Below are 16,258 nucleotides of genomic sequence, written 5' to 3' on the forward strand. Positions count from 1 at the left end.
CTTGAGCAGGGAGGACACACTGACCACCCTGACGGGGGAGGGAAGAAGGGACGGGGACACTCAGGAGCTGCGCCTTTTCCTGGGCGTGGGCAGGGGTCCTCTCTGCCCTCTGGGTGCTGGCACAAGGCCTTGACGTGGGCTCTGTTTGACTTACTGGTGATTGGTTAGTTGGATGGATTCACCTCCGAAGCCCCATCGAGGCCACCCGAGGGTACCCACCCCCTGCCCCCCAGCCCCTCCCCTGCAGCCTGGAAGCTGTGCTGGTTTGTGGGGTCCCCCTTGGGTTGGGACCCTCAAGTGCTCACACAGCCAGGGTTGCTGCCAGTGGGGGAGGCCAGACCTCGCAAAGGCCTGGGTCAGCTGGTCCTGGTGGCCAGGGAAAAGGGGACAGGCCAGGGCACAGGCCAGGGGAGTGGGGAAAGAGGAGGTGATGGGTCAGGGGAGCGGGGACAGGGGAGGGGCAGGCCAGGGGAGTGGGGAGAGAGGAGGGGGACAGGTGAGGGGACCAGGGGAAGGAACAGGACAGGGAAGCAGGGACAGGGGAAGGGACAGGCCAGGGGAGAGGGGAGAGGGGACAGGGGAAGGGATAGGCCAGGGGAGAGGGGACAGAGGACAGGCAGGTCAGGAGAGGTCCATAGGGGGCAGGGGTCCAGGAGAGGCTCAGTCCTCGAGGACTTGGGCAGCCGATGGCCTGGGCTGGAGGGGTGGGCTAGAGTCCACCCGCAGTTGCCGGAGGGGAATCCCGGTCCCATTCCAGCCTCCCCTCTCTGCGATGGGCAGGTGCCATGGCTGGTCTCGGCAAGGCTGTGGCCCCGACGTGCTTGGACCCCCGCATGGGGCTCTGTCCTTCCTGCTCCCTGGCCAGGCTACCGTGGGGTGAGCCTGGGCAGCCTGGCCCTGCAAGGGGCCCTCCAGCGGGGCCAGTGGGCATGAGACGGGCCCTCACTGTCCCCTCTTGCTGCTTCGGATGCACGTAGCAGGCTGCAAGGACACTCACTTGGGTGTTTTTGGAGGAGGTGCTAGGAAGACACACCCCATGTCCAGTGCTCAAGGACTGATCTTCCAGCTCTCAGTTAAGGGGCTCTTGGGGCTGTCTGAGGCCAGGGCTTCCCAATCCGTGGCATTCTTGAATTCTCTGCCTTGTCAGTTGGCATCTGGGCACAGGCGCCCTCTGCCCTGTTCCTTACTCCTGGGTCTGTGCAGGTCCTTGATCCTCTCAGAGTCTCCTGCAGAAACATCCTTCAGAGAATCCCCGGGCTGGGCGGGAGGTGGGGTGACCTGAGGGCCCGACAGTCCCAGGCAGCCCCAGATGGGCACCCCCTGGCGTGGGACCCCCGGCTGCAGCTTCACCCGAGGCCCGTGACTCTACCCTGTGAGCAGGGAAACCTGACGAGCTCGTCTCTCGTGAAGCGAAACTGACGACCTGGCCCATCCGGCCTCTCGTCAGACACGGTGCAGTAACAGAGACTGCGGACTTGAAGCCCGCTGGAAATGAATTTGTGTTTTATCTCTGAGGCGCACCTGAGGGTTGCAGGGCTGCACTGGTTAATAGTATAATAAAAATCTCTGGCCCCTCGAGCACATCATGGGAGGATGGAAAAAGACGGTGACGGGTTTTAGTTTTTCTTTCCCAGAGGTACACGCTCAGTTGAGATGTATTTCTACTCTCAGGAAGTAGCCTCGCCTCTGAGACGACAGATCTGCTCCTGTTCCCAGCTGTTGCCCCCTCTCCCCTTCCCTCCTCTGACTTAGAAAAAGATGTGCAGGAGTTGTGGATGAATGGAGGGGTGGATGGATGGATGGATGGATGGATGGATGGGTGGATGGATGGATGGGTGAATGGATGGGTGAATGGATGGTGGGTGGATGGGTGGGTGGATGGATGGATGGATGAGTGGATGGTTGGATGGATGAGTGGATGGATGGGTGGATGGGTGGGTAGATGGATGGGTGGGTGGGTGGGTGGGTGGGTGGATGGATGGATGGGTGGGTGGGTGGGTGGATGGATGGATGGATGAGTGGATGGTTGGATGGATGAGTGGATGGATGGGTGGATGGGTGGGTAGATGGATGGGTGGGTGGGTGGGTGGGTGGGTGGATGGATGGGTGGGTGGGTGGGTGGGTGGATGGATGGATGGATGAGTGGATGGTTGGATGGATGAGTGGATGGATGGGTGGATGGATGGATGAGTGGATGGGTGGGTAGATGGATGAGTGGATGAGTGGATGGGTGGGTGGATGGATGGATGGATGGGTGGGTGGGTGGTGGATGGATGGATGGATGGATGAGTGGATGGGTGGATGGATGGATGGGTGGGTGGATGAGTGGATGAGTGGATGGGTGGGTGGATGGATGGATGGGTGGATGAGTGGATGGATGGGTAGGTGGGTGGATGGATGGATGGGTGGATGGGTGGATAGATGGATGGATGGACAGGTGGGGGATGGGGGATGGTGGGGACTGGGCGGATGGGCAGATAGAAGGATGAACAGATGGATGATGATGAGTGGATAAAGGTACAGATGGATGAATGTATGGATGGGTGGATGGACGGATGGATAGATTCACAGATGGATGGACAGATGGGTGCATGGAGTGATGGACCGATGAAATGAGGAGGATGTTCGTCCTTCAGGAAGAGACATTATGGAGCGGGGGAGTGGGAAGATGGGGCGGGAGGTCTCATTCCAGGTGGGCCAGCACTTCTCTGTAAACTGGATTTGTGTCTTTCTCCATCAGGGATCCACTGGGCAGCAGAGCCCAGGGTTGAGGACAGAGGAGTAAAGCATACACCGCCCCCCCCCCGCCCAGGGGGACGGAGCTTCCGGGACACAGCCTGGGGGACGATCGCGCCTCCTGGGTGCTGCTCTTCTCAGTAGCATTCTGTTCTTGCCCCTCAGAGCACAAAGCTTTGGCCCTTCCTGGCAGAGACAGGTCTGCCGCCCCCGAGAAGCCCGCCCTGCCTTCATCCCAGTCTACGCCGACGCTGACAGCCTTTGCCTTCAGTCATGCCAAAGACGCCCATGCTCCGCTTGGAGAAGAGGACCAGGGAAGCGGTGCCAAGGTACCTGGGCCCCGGGACGGGGATGGGGCCGTGCGCGCTGCTGGTTGGGTGCAGGCCTGTGCCCAAGTGTTCCCGTGACCTTCCTGAGAGCTCAGGCCAGAGCCGTGGACAGGTATGCGGAGACTGAGGGTGGGAGAAATGGGAGAGGCGGGTGGGGCTGGGACAGGGGCCGGGTGTGTGTGGGGGGAGACATTTCCGGGGAGGCAGAGAGGGAGATGGGGGTGGGAGGTCCCACATGGTTCTGGGTTCTGAAGGAAGCAGGATGTGGGGGGAGCACAGAGGGATGAGCCCAGCCGAGTAATCTGCACGAGCCCCAAGATAGCCACGGGGACCCATGACATCCCCACGAGCCAGAGAGCCAGAGCCGCCGTCCTGCGGGCTCCCGAGTCCTGCTCAGACGCAGAGGTCACTCTCCTGCCCTCCCGAGGCCTGTGTGGTGCCTCTCCCAGGACCAGGGGCTTCCGTGGAGGCAGGATAATGTCAGAGTGAGGAGGAGGAGGGTGGCAAGGAGGGGGAGGGGGCGGCGAGGAAGGAACGGGGAGCTGCCACCGTTTGCTTCTGTCTCCACCCTTGCTTCTGTCTCGTTCCCTCTGGCCTCCTCGGGAGTCTGGGGGCCTCCTTACCATCCCCGCCCCCATCTCTTACCTCCTGTGTGAAGGGGCGGGGGGGCACATCTGTCTGCTGCCCCCCACAGGCCACCAGATTGGGGACTCTGTGGAGAGAGCCTCGTGGTGGGGGTCACTGCCGTGGCAGGAGGAGGCGCCGAGGCCCAGTGCCCATGGACTGTGCTCTCCCGGGCAGGTCCAGGTCACCATCTCCAGGTCAGCCCAAGAGAAGATGCGGCTGAAGCAGATGAGGGAGATGGAGCTGGTGCGCAGGGCCAGGGAGCCGGACGGGGAGCCGGAGCTGGCCGCGCAGGGCCCGGCCTCCCGGAGGACTCTGACCAAGGAAGGTACTGGGTGCCCGGTGCCCCTGAGCCCCGCCGGGCGCGTAAACGTGTGGGCTGGCACCTTAGCCAGAAGAGAGACTGACCAGTGCCCCGGCCCTGCCCGACTGTCCCCTGCACTGAGACCGGACAGGGAACCGCCTCACCTTCACGGTCCGCTGAGGGGCCATTCCAGAGGGGAGATGCCGGGGGTCTGTTCTAGAACCTTCTCTGCCTCCACAGGCCTCCTCCCGCTCCGTGGTAGCGGGACCCAGTCCGTGCCCACGGGGATGAGCAGCCCCCACAGAAACACCTTCGGGCTGACTCTGAGGAGACGAGCCAACCGGGCCTCCCTGCCCAGCATCCCCGTCAGCAAGCAGGAGCCCAGCTTCGCCCGCCACGCGTCAGGTGAGGCCTTGGGACACCAAGGTGACCCCAGGGACGTGGCTGCTGTCTGTGGCCCAGTGAAACTGGGGGGCACCTCACGAGAGAGAGGGGGGGAGAGAGAGAGAGAGCGGGACAGAGAGAGTGGAGGAGAAAGAGGCAGAGAGAGAGATAGAGAGGGAGAGAGAGTGTGGGGGAGAAATAGGGAGACAGAGACAGAGATAGAGAGACAAAGAGACAGAGACACAGAGAGAGAGGAGAGAAAGAGAGGGGAGAGAGAGAGGGGAGAGAGAGAGCGAGAGAGAGAGAGAGAGAGAGAGAGAGAGAGAGAGAGAGAGAGAAGCTGTGTCTGGCAGTCCGTGTTGAGGGGCTGGTTGGGGACAGGTGGACGGCAGGTCGTGTCCAGCCTGGAGACGGAGGAGTCCGTGGCACACGGGGGACAGAAGCACTCACAGCAGTGGCCTCCAAAACCGCTGGAAACAGGACAGGATGTCACAGAATAGCAGGCGGGAAGGGCACTGGGGACCCAAAGGGACTCTCGGACCCTCGGGAGTGTGTGCCCGTCCTGTCCAGGGCATGCACGTGAGGTCCCTGTTGCAAAGGTTTTGCTCCTAAAGAGCATTTGGAGGCGTCTTCCAGGCGTGGAGCTACAGCCCTGTGGACGGGGGGCGGGGGCCGGGGGTGGCAGTGACGGTGCTGGGTGCAGATAGTGCCACTAACTTGGCCCTTCCGGCCATCCTCTGGACTCGGGGGCTTACACACCTCCAGGAGATGTGCAAAACTGCTGTGTGTGTGTGTGTGTGTGTGTGTGTGTGTGTGTGTGTGTGTAGGAAGGTTGGTGGCCTACTCAGGGCTTACTCCTGGTTCTGTGCTCAGGGATCCCTCCTGGTGGGGCCCAGGGTACCACGTGCAGCGCCAGGAGTTGGAGCCGGGTCAGCCGCGTCCCGAGGCCGGCACCCTGGCCACTGTGCTCCCTCCAGCCCCGCTACACTGCCCTTCCCACAGAGCCTCTGCTCGTGGCTCGGAGCCATTGAACCCTGGCTGTGATTTTACGGCTAGGGCCTGCCATGTTTTATTTTTCCAGTAAATATTGATCCTTTTCCATGGCCATTACTATTACTTTCCCCACGGTGGTAGCTGCATACATTTAAAGAAACATAGGACGAGCATGACGGGGGGGTTGATTAGGAGAAAAGTTCCTTGTCCCTGGAAGTGGAGGGGAGGGGGGCTAGAGTGATAGCATAGTGGGGAGGGCATTTGCCTTGCACGCGGCTGACTCGGGTTCAAATCCCAGCATCCCATATGGTACCCTGAGCACCGCCAGGAGTGGTTCCTGAGTGCAGAGCCAGGAGTAACCCCTGTGCATTGCAAAAAGCAAAAAAAAAAAAAAAAAAAAAAAAAAATAGTGACCCCAAAACCAAAAAAAAAAAAAAAAGAAAAGAAAAAAGAAGTAGAGGGGAGGAAGAGCTAGGAGGAAATGGATCGCGGATGCCGTGCCAAAAAGGTTGATGATCAGGAGATAGTTTCCTCTCTAGCCCAGCCCATGCGGTTCGGATACAAGAGACGGGAGAATCAAGGTCACACAAGGTCCTGGTGGCCGGGGGCTGAGCTGCAGAAGAGAAGGCAGGAAGGAAGTCGGTGGCATGGCCTTGAGCAAAGGCCGCCCCCTCTCCCCCTGCCCGGCTTCATGGCACCTCCTGGTGGTAGCCTGTAGACTCCAGCTGAGGAGACATACATGTGCAGAGGATTAGCCGGAGGGGAGGTGCCAGGGGGAGCACGCAGGGCTCGGGGGAGCAGAGGGGCTGTGGGAGTGTTCCCTCCTCTAGGCTTCTTAGTCCTCACCTCTGGGCTGGGGACCATGGGATGGGGGGAGGCCTGGACCAGCCCTCCCTGCTGTCGATGCGGTGGTTCCGGCAGGCCACAGGGAAGGAGAAGCCGTGCAGAGGGGCCTGACCTCAGGGAGCTCTCCCTGGACCCTTTCCTGCTGGGAGGGCGCTTCCCCAAGCGGGGAGGGCCAGGGGAGGGGATGGAGCTTAAGGCAGAGTCGTGCAGACCCCCCAGGTGGCCTCAGCACACCCCACCTGGGGCGGGCCTGGGGAAACCCCGACTGGCCGGCCTGGTGCTGGACAGCAGGAGTGCCTCGGCCGGACAGGCTGTAAGAGTCTGGTCAGCACTGGCAGCCATGGGCAGAGGCAGTGAGGGGAGTTAGGGGGGGGCTCCTGGGGGCCCCCAGGGAGTGAAGCCTCTTACTCCCTTCTCCGAGTGTCCTGGGCCCTCCTTGCATCAACCCGCCCGTGTCTCTCTCTCCTGTGCGTGCAGCGAACTCGTTACCTGCCGTGCTGACTTTGGGGTCTCCCGAGTGGGAGGAAGAGGAGGAGATGGAGCTGAGAGGCTGTAAGGAGTGGAGGCCTTTCTCGAACCCAGAGCTGGGGCTGACGGACGCCCTTCAGTGCCTGGACAGTAGTGACTGGTGAGGGTCCACCCGCCTCCCACCCCAATTCTGGCCCAGGAAAGGGAGGTCCTGGTAGTGGCTATCTGCACGCGCACACCTGGGACCCTCCAGAGAGCCCCCCCCCACCCCCCGCACTGTCCCCTGGCGTACCAGGGCCAGGCGTGGCCCTCGGGCCCTCAGAGCGTCAGGACACTTGATTTCTCTTCCTCATCTGCCGGCGTCCTCCCCGCTCCGCCCTGCTCTGGGCAGGCACCCCATCTTCTGCCTGTAGAACTATGAGATCCAGGACCAGGGCCTTAGTGGACGCTGCCCAGGGCCCGCTCTCAGCGGCAGCCCCGGCTTGGGGTGGCACGTGGGCATTTGTCCCAGCCTGGCCAAAGCTGAGCATGAGCCGGGGACCCTGACCTGAGTTTCCGGGCATAGTTCAGGGTCTCTGCCCGGTTGTCCCACCAGGGAGACTCCGTGGCGCCTGCCGTGGGTGGGCGGAGGGGGAGAGGGGGCACCCTGGGTGTGCAGAGGGGTGTCCCCGCTGCCTGGGACGGGTCTGGGACAAACCTGCTGCTTCTCAGGCGGACGAAGGAGAAGGGCCTGGTGAGCGTCCAGCGCCTGGCGGCCTGCCACGCGGAGGTGCTCGCCGTGAGACTGCACGACGTGTCCTTGGCCGTGAGCGGGGAGGTGAGGCCTCTGTCGTGCTCCTGTCGGTGCCCCCCCCCAGGGCAGGGACCTGAGCAGCCCCCACCTCCCTGGAGACTCTCTGAGACGGGAGGCAGCCCCCCCCACCGCTGAGGCCGGGCGCCCTCTGATCTCAGGGTGCTGGAGCGGAGGCCAGGAGTCCCCGTTCTGTTCCCTGCTCTGTTCCCTGCTCTGCTCCCGGGCTCCCTGTGCTGGAGGGTGGAGGGCTCTGGGCCGGCTCTGGGGGCCAGTTCCACAGGGTGGGGGGAAGGTTGCAGTCCCCCCGGCGGACCCCGATGGCCCTGGAGATGCAGGAGGGGTCGCGCTGGGGGCTGCACGGGGCCCACTTGGTGGCAACAGTGTTTGTCCAAGGGCCTTGAGGCTCAGGCCGATGGCAGAGGTGGCGGAGCGGCCGGCCGGGAGGGCCAGCAGAGTCGCCCGCGGCTCAGGAGAGCGCAAGGCGAGGGCTTTCTCTGTGGGGGTGTGTGTCGGGGGGCAGCTGTCCCCTGCCCCAGCGTGGCGGCTGCTGGCCAGGGCTGCTGTCCTGGAGGGTCTCTCTCTCCTGTCTCTCCCCCAGGTCACCAACCTCCGCTCCAAGGTGTCCCGCCTGGCCATCAGCACGCTGGGCGACCTCTTCCGGGCCCTGAAGAGGAACATGGACCAGGAGGCGGAGGAGGTGGCCCGCTGCCTGCTGCAGAAGATGGGCAACAGCAGCGAGTTCATCCAGCGGGCGGCCCACAGCTCCCTGGGCGCCATGGTGGAGCACGTGACCCCCGCCCGCGCCCTGGTGGCCCTCACCTCGGCCGGCGTCTAGTACGTGTGGGGGGGGGTGGGGCTTGTCTGTGGCCAGGGCAGGGGGCATGGCAGGGGCGGGGCAGGGCAGGGGGACGCAGTGAGGACGTCACGTCCTTTGCTGAGGGCGGCTGTGTCCAGGCCCACGCTGGGTTATAGGCCGCTGGGGGCCCCCTTGAGAGCGGGGGGTGCTCAGAGTGGCCTTTGGCCATGTCCAGGAGCCCTGGGGCAGAGGCCAGTGCCAGCAGGGCCCGCCCCTCCCGGGGAGGGCATTTGTGGAATCTGAGGCCAGGGCGGCGCAGTGATGAACATGCCCTAGCGTCAGCCTCTCCCGGGCGCTGGGCCTTTCTGCAGGCCCGTCTGCTCGCCCTGAAGTGAAGACCAAGAGCAAAAGGGAAACCAACGGGGGCTGGAGCAATAGCACAGCGGGGAGGGTGTCTGCCTTGCTTCAGGAACTGACCCTGTGCCCTGGGCCATGGAGAGTCTGGGTCCTCCTTTGCGCTTCTCTGGGGTGGACCCGGGGGCTGGGGGCTGGGGTCGTTTACGGGGCCGTGGGCGCAGAGGATGTGCTTGGGAAAGGTGAGGCCGGAGGTGGGCATCTGGCGGGGGGGTCCTGCCCAGGTTTCCTGTCGTGCCCCCACACCACCCCTGGGCCCTGACTGACTCAGTTCTCTCCTCTCCGCTGAGCGCCAGCTACCCAGGGACACTGGGGTGCGACTGAGCGTCCTCACGGGACCCCGGGGGGGGGGCACTGTGCCTGTGTGTGACCTGCAGGGACAGTCCAGTTCAGCCGCAGGGCTGGGAGGGCAGAGGGGGGCCCAACTGGAAGCACAGGCAGGCCGCGTGCTCAAGGAGGCCCAGAACGGGTGGGCACACAGGGAGCAGGTCAGAGGGCATGTGGGCACCCCCAGGCCGTGCTCTTCCTCGGAGCCTCTCCCGGGACCCCAGGGGACGGATCCCAGAGTCCCTCCCGGTGTGAGTGTGGCTGCACATCGCAGGGTCACCCGCACCCCTCTGGGAACTGCCCCCGTTTCCGGCCCGAGTCCTTGGCCATGACGGTGTCCCCTTTCCAGCCACCGGAACCCCTTAGTCCGGAAGTGCACCGCGGAGCACCTGTCGGCCGTCCTGGAGCAGATCGGCGCCGAGAAGCTTCTGTCGGGCACCAGGGACAGCACCGACATGCTGGTGCACAACCTGGTGAGGCTGGCGCAGGACTCCAACCAGGACACCAGGTAACGGGTGACGCCCCCGCCTCCCGCCCCGTCTCCCACCACTGCCCCAGCCACCGGCTCCTTCCCGATCTCTGGGGTCCAAGTGTCGGCTCCTTGCTGCTTTGTTGCTTCACTGGGGGTCCCTCCCCGCCCCCCCCCCCCCATGGCTAAGGGGTTTGTTTCTCTATCTGCGTGCTAGCCTTGGAGTCAGAATGAAACTTTTCTGGCTGTGCCTCGGTGTGTCAATCATGGGGAGGGACGGGGTGCAGCAGGGCACCCCCCGAGCAGGCCGGAGGTGGGGTTTGGAGGGAAGCCAGGGTGTGGGCAGTCCTTTCAAAGAGGAGTTATGGGGCCGGAGACACAGGGCAGTGGGCAGGGCGCAGGCCTGGCACACAATCCACCTGGGTTGATTCCCCGGCACCCCATAGGGCCCCTCGATCCCTACCGGGGGCCATCCCAGAGCACAGAGCCCTGAGCACAGCTGGGTGTGTCTCAAAATTGGAAAATAAAAAAGCGAAAATCTAGATACATCTTGCATACGCATTTGGGTATCAATGAGCACAGACATAGAGAGAAAGCTGCTAAGAGAGTCTGTGGGCTGGTTCCGAGCGGTTTCTCTTGGCGATGGGTTTCTGCAGGGTGTATGGATTCTTTTCTGCGTCCGGCGTTGAGCTGGGTAGGGGCTACCATTCCTATTCTTTAGAGGGTTGACAGTCTCACACACCAAACGGAAGAACCGTCTAAGGCCATGAAACCAACGACCGGCGCGTTTCAATCCTGGACTCTTGCTCCTTCTCCAATGGCAGGTTTTACGGGCGGAAGATGGTCAACATCCTGATGGCGAACAGCAAGTTCGACGCGTTTCTGAAGCAGTCCCTCCCATCACACGACCTGCGGAAGGTCATGGCGGCCATCAAGCAGCGGGTGAGTCCTGGAGAGCAGCAGAGTCCGCAGCCCGGCTGGCCCCAGGCTTTCACGTCAGCCGCGGCCGCTGCCAGGGGGATGCTGAGCTTTCCATCCCGGGGCCCAGATCTGGTGCTGAGCAGACACTCAGGGAACGCCTGTGTCCCTTGCACCTCTCTGGGTGTCTGAGCCTTCTGCAGTTACAGGGCACTGCCCTCTGCTCCTCTCTGCACCGCACACCGCACACCGCACACCACACACCACACACCTCTGCACCGCTCCAGCAGGCTCCAGCAGGCTCCAGCAGGCAGGACTGGCAACGCTTGGTCCCTGAACATTGCCAGGGGCAGCCTTGGGAGCCCCCAGGGAACCCCTGGGCCTGCAGGGTCCGGGCGGCATGGCCTCCTGGGGCCCCTGCATTACCTGTAGGCTGGGTTGGTGGAGAATTGCCAGGTTCCCCCCAGCCCCTGGAGACCACTTGGTAAGCCCAGAAAAAAGTGGCTCAGCCATGCTCGCTGAAGGCCCCCAGGTGGAAGGGCTGTTCCTTGCCTTCCAGTCTCGGCTCCGGGGCCCAGTCCGTCTCAGGGTGGGGTGGGGTCGGGGGCAGCCCTCCTGGCTCACGTTGCGGGTGTCTTCAAGGGAATAGAAGATCGCGATGAGCTTCCGTCTGCCAAGGGCTACAAGACGTTGTCGAGGAGTCTGGTGTTCGAGAACGGGCTGTCCGGGGAGCACAGGTAGGGCCGCTCCTCTCCCTGGGGTCCTCGCCCTGACCTCCACCAGGGCCGTGCGTGCTGGGCGGCGGCCGAGACCCAGCTGGGTCGGGGATGGGCACTGGGAGGAAGGCAAGTGGGACTCTGAACATTAAACTACCCTCCGTGTGGTCTGGAGACCCCCATTGATTCCCTCCAGGGCACCCAGGGACCCCCGGCCCTTCCCAGAGTGACTTTTAGCCCTCTCCCCCACACTCTTTTTTTTTGGGGGGGGGGTCACACCCAGCAATGCACAGGGTTACTCCTGGCTCATGCACTCTGGCATTACTCCTGACAGTGCTCAGGGGGACCATATGGGATGCTGGGAATCGAACCCGGCAAAAACCCTCCCCGCTGGGTTGTCGCTCTGGTCCCCACTCCCTCACACTCTTCCTGCCCCTCCATCTTCTCTTCCTCTCGCCGCTGTGTCTTCTCTGTAGTGCTGGTTCTGTGCCGGCTGGGCCCAGCACAGGCCTGTTTATCCCACCCGAGTCTATGAGCGCCTGGCCAGATGTCCCCCTTCTCAGCCCGAAGGCTCTGCCACCAGCCTCTCTGGGGGTCTCACCCCTCAGGCTGTGCTTGCTGCTCCCCCAGGCTCCTCGTGTCTATGGGCAGGAGAAAAGATGCAGGAAGAGAAAGCCCTTCCTCCCCGTGTGGGGCTGGGGTCTAGGCCCCGAATATTGTTGCCCCTTCCCTCCCCAACCCCCCGAAGAAAAGTGGTTTCTGGGGTCTGTCTCAGGGTAAGGGTCCCCAAGTGGGGAGAAGTCGGGGGCGGACTGAACCGCAGGTGACACCTGCCTGGCCGGCCGTCTGTGGACTCGGCCTGGGCCAAGACGCGCGTCCACCCACCGTGGCTCCTTCCACATAGGCTCAGCTCCCACGGCCCCCCGCTGATGGCGCTGCGCTCCTCCGTGCGGGCCGGCGTGGAGATGGGGGAGCAGCTGCAGGAGCTGACGCGGCTGCTCGAGGCCAAGGAGTACCAGGCTCGGATGGAAGGCGTGGGGCAGCTCCTCGAGCACTGCAGGGCCAGGCCAGAGCTCATCTCGGCCAACCTGATCCAGGTGAGGCCCCGCCCTCCCTCTCGCTCAGTTTGGGAAGTTCAGAGCAAGGCTGGCCCCGGGCCCTGAGTACAGCCCATGCACTGACTCTAGGTTGATGCTGTCGTGATGGGATGCTTTGGTAACCCTAGAGGGTTTTTGTTTGTCCAGGGGCCACATCTGGGGCTGCTCAGGGGTTACTCCTGGCCTGCACTCAGGAATTACCCCTGTCGGGGCTCGGGGGACCATATGGGATGCTGGGAATCGAACCTGGGTCAGCTACATGCAAGGCAAACTCCCTACCCACTGTGCTATCACTCCAGCCCCGATGCTATTGGAGTTTTGTTTGTCTGGGGGCCACATCTGGTGGTGCTCAGGGGTTACTCCTGGCTCTGCACTCAAGGATCACTCCTGGTGGGCGTGGGGAACTTTCTGGGGGCCCAGGTCAGGCACCTGCAAGGCAAGAGCTAGGTCTGTCTGGTTCCACTCTCTGTTCGGCCCCCGTAGCATTCTAAGTCACCAAGAAGCCGTGGGGGCGAGGCTGTGGTGTCCTGCTGGGCCTACTCGGAGGCAGGCGGCATCCTGTGGGCGGATGTGGAGGGGGATGCGGTGAGGGAGGCTGCTCGGGTCTCGTGCCAGGCCCCCGGGCAGCACTGCTGAAGTGCTGGGACTCAGGCGGCTGCCAGTCCCGGAGACATAGGACCAAGGTCCGGAGAGCTGAGTTCCCAGCCCGGTTCCTTCCCAGCGGGTGATCTGGGATGAGGCTCCAGACCTTTCTTTCCACCGCAGGTTTCGTGGGGTCCTGATCTGTGTTTCACGCGGGGAACCCGCACCCCCGCCCAGGAGGAGAGAGCAGGGGAGGTCACCAGGCGTTTCCTCGTGTCCTCTCCTCCTCTCCCGAGTAGCTGAGCTCGGGACGGCCTGGCAGAAGTTGGCTGATTTTAAGAGTTTAGGGAATCTGTTGGGGTCAGAATGATAGAACAGCGGCCATGGCACGTGCCCTGCACGCACACAACCTGGGACCAGTCCCCGGCACCCCAGACAGTCTCCCTGGCCCCATCAGGAGCGATCCCTGAGCACAGAGCCAGGAATAAGCCCCGAGCACTGCCGTGGGTGGCCCCCACACGAACAAAGTCCAGGAATGCCTGCTGAGGGGGGCCGGGCAGACGAAGTCCCCAGCTGGCCAGGGTGTGGCGGCCGCATGGACTCTTGCTCTCTGCCCGTCCCCGTAGGTCTTCGATGCCTTCACCCCAAGGCTCCAGGATTCCAACAAGAAAGTGAACCAGTGGGCGCTGGAGTCTTTTGCCAAGATGATCCCCCTCCTCAAGGAGAGCCTCCACCCCCTGCTGCTCTCCACGCTCATCGCCGTCGCCGACAACCTCAACTCCAGGAACTCAGGGATTTACACGGCGGCGGCCACCGTGCTGGATGTCATGATGAAGAGTCTGGGTGAGCCCCTGCCTGCACCCCGCTCAGCCCCACCGGGCCGCAGCCATCCTGGGGGCTGGGTGTCAGGCCGTTCGTTGGAGGCCATTGGCCCTTTTTGAGCATGGAATGCATGAAACGCGCCTTCGAGGAAGATGGTTTTTTGGGTCAGGTTGAGAAGGATTTGGGGGTATGAGCAGGGCAAGGGGGAGGGAGGGGCGGGGGGAGCTGGGAGGAAGAAAGGGAAGATGGTGGGAACACCCTTGGGAGAGACAGAAGGGAGGGGTTTGCCCCTTTGTGCCTTGGTAGCATCACATCTGGGTCACGGAGTGTGGGGTGGCCTCTTGTTGGCTCTACCTCTGTTCTCTAGAATGTTCTGTGGGTAGCAGGTACTTGGCACTTTGGTTTTTTTTCTTTTTTTTCTTTTTGGGTCATACCTGGTGATGCACAGGGGTTACTCCTGGCTTGTGTACTCAGGAATCACTCCTGGCAGTGCTCGGGGGACCAAATGGGATGCTGGGAATCGAACCTGGGTCGGCCGCGTGCAAGGCAAACACCCTACCCGCTGTGCTATCGCTCCAGCCCTCGGTACTTGGCACTTTGTGACACAGTCTGAAGTACAAGTTTAGACCTCCAGGTGTGTGTGAGGAAGAGATACTCGAGTAACTAAAGTCCAGACCAGAACCATGAACTCCTTAAACCAGTCTTGTCTGCTGCGTGGAAGCTGTGATCTGACAACTCCCATCTTTGTCTTCTAAGTCCTGGAGTCCAGAGCACTGGCCGGCCACTGGCATCCCTTGACTGTCCCCACAGGGAGGCTGCAGGCACCTGCCGGGCCCCCGTGCCGGGGCGCAGCTCCTGGGGCTGGACCCTCTGCCGTGTCCTTGGCCGGAGCCCTCGGGAGACGGTTCACTTATGAACCGCGAGGCTGCCCGGGCCCGTCTCCCCGGCTCTTGAGTTCATAAATATTGTCAATTTCCTCTCTTCACCTCTGAGGGAATTTATGATTTGCTGAGTTTGTGGCTGTAGAACAAACAATATAAATCTAGTTCTAAATTATGGCTTGTTCTTGGCGCTGCTCTGGGTAAGTGAGATTGCTGTGGCCAATAACCAAGGCTCTTGGTAAATCATCGCAGACCCTGGATTTATGGGGCAACCTGCGCCCGTGAAATAGAGGTTTGGAGAGGACCACACTCTCTAGCCTTAGGGAGGGCTGTTAACTCTTCCCCTCCAGGGCTTACTTTCTCCTTTGGACCAGGGTGACGGTTCCCTGGTCCCCAGGGAACCCTGGCATTTTGGGTTTGGGGGCCACACCTATTAATACCCAGAGGCTATTTCTGGTTCTGCAGTCAAGAATCACTCCTGATGGTGCTTGGGGGACCATGTGGGATGTCTGGGATCGAACCCGGGTCAGCTGTATGCAAGGTCAGTGCCCTCCCCACTGTCTAGCCCTTAACCCTGACATTTCTGGATGCAGGTGTCCCTCTGCCCATGGCCCCCTGTTCAGGCTGTGTCCCCTGGGAAGTAAAACCTGCTTTTGTGATTGACCACACTTTGGCAGGTGGTGGCCTCAGGAAGATGACTCAAGCTCTGCTCCCCCTGGAACCAGGCATCATGGGTGGGGGATGGTAAGGCCAGCTGTGGGCCATGACCCTCACCCCCCCAGAGTCATCAGCAGAGACCAGTGCGGGGAGAATCTGATGGGCACTAGCTTCCTCTCTGAGAGTTAGGTTGGCACCAGGCTGGAATAGAATGGCCTCTCAAGGAGGGAGGGGCCCAGAACATCCCTAGCAGAAGGTGCTCAAAAGGCAAAACCTGGGGGCTGGAGTGATAGCACAGCGGGTAGGGTGTTTGCCTTGCACGCGGCCAACCCGGGTTCGATTCCCAGCATCCCATATGGTCCTCTGAGCACCGCTAGGGGTGATTCCTGAGTGCAGAGCCAGGAGTAACCCCTGTGCATAGCCGGGTGTGACCCAAAAAGCAAAAAAAAAAAAGGCAAAACATGGGATCTGGCCCCCAAGGACTCTGTCCATGGGGGCTGTGGACTTGGGCACACCTGGCTTTACAATGAGCTGCGCCTTCTTAACCCCCAGTGCTCCTCACAGTTCCTGATGGCCAGATCAGAGTCCCTGGTCGGGCGTGCCAGGGCAGCGTCCAGCCCTCTCTGGGATAGCTGTCACCTGCAGACGATGGTCTCAGCCTGAGCGGCAGGGCGAGAAAGGGACGCCGTGTGAGGGGACAAGGCTGTAGATGGAGGGGGGAGGGGAAACGGAAGGGGTGCATGTGGGTGGTTGTCCTGCACACAGAAGACCCCAGTTCGATTCCCCACACCATGAATGATATCCTGAGCCCCACCTGGAATGATCCCTGGGCTCAGAGACAGGAGAAAGCTCAGAGCACTGTCCGGTGTGCACCGCGAAATAAAACAACAAAAAGAAGCGACCCGCATCTTCCTTCCGTGTCAGCTGAAAAGGTGATCCCTTCCCCTCAGGAGCCGAGTGGTCCAGGGGGTGGCTCCGTGGGGCCCCTGAGCTCCCTAGAATACTCCTAGGAGGGGTTGGAACCCACTGAAGGGAAGAAGCTTTTTAGGGGAGAAAGTTGTCACATGCTCACACCCCCAGCCTCTCCACAGATTTCGGGGTT

General features: G+C 62.1%; 1 protein-coding gene across 4 annotated transcripts in view; it reads left to right on the forward strand.

Moving 5' to 3' along the window:
- Nucleotides 1-16,258, forward strand: part of TOGARAM2 (TOG array regulator of axonemal microtubules 2) — a 51,885-nt gene that overhangs the window by 26,235 nt on the left and 9,392 nt on the right. For all 4 annotated transcript variants that reach the window (XM_055121773.1, XM_055121770.1, XM_055121772.1 and 1 more), the window contains 11 exons: nucleotides 2,902-3,065; nucleotides 3,867-4,017; nucleotides 4,234-4,398; nucleotides 6,694-6,844; nucleotides 7,396-7,501; nucleotides 8,076-8,311; nucleotides 9,364-9,522; nucleotides 10,308-10,425; nucleotides 11,044-11,138; nucleotides 12,022-12,214; nucleotides 13,423-13,639. In XM_055121773.1, the coding sequence (XP_054977748.1) occupies nucleotides 2,902-3,065; nucleotides 3,867-4,017; nucleotides 4,234-4,398; nucleotides 6,694-6,844; nucleotides 7,396-7,501; nucleotides 8,076-8,311; nucleotides 9,364-9,522; nucleotides 10,308-10,425; nucleotides 11,044-11,138; nucleotides 12,022-12,214; nucleotides 13,423-13,639 (1,755 nt within the window). The remainder of the gene's footprint in view (nucleotides 1-2,901; nucleotides 3,066-3,866; nucleotides 4,018-4,233; nucleotides 4,399-6,693; nucleotides 6,845-7,395; nucleotides 7,502-8,075; nucleotides 8,312-9,363; nucleotides 9,523-10,307; nucleotides 10,426-11,043; nucleotides 11,139-12,021; nucleotides 12,215-13,422; nucleotides 13,640-16,258) is intronic.

This window comes from Sorex araneus, chromosome X, assembly GCF_027595985.1.
Source record: "Sorex araneus isolate mSorAra2 chromosome X, mSorAra2.pri, whole genome shotgun sequence".
Taxonomy (NCBI): Eukaryota; Metazoa; Chordata; class Mammalia; order Eulipotyphla; family Soricidae; genus Sorex; species Sorex araneus.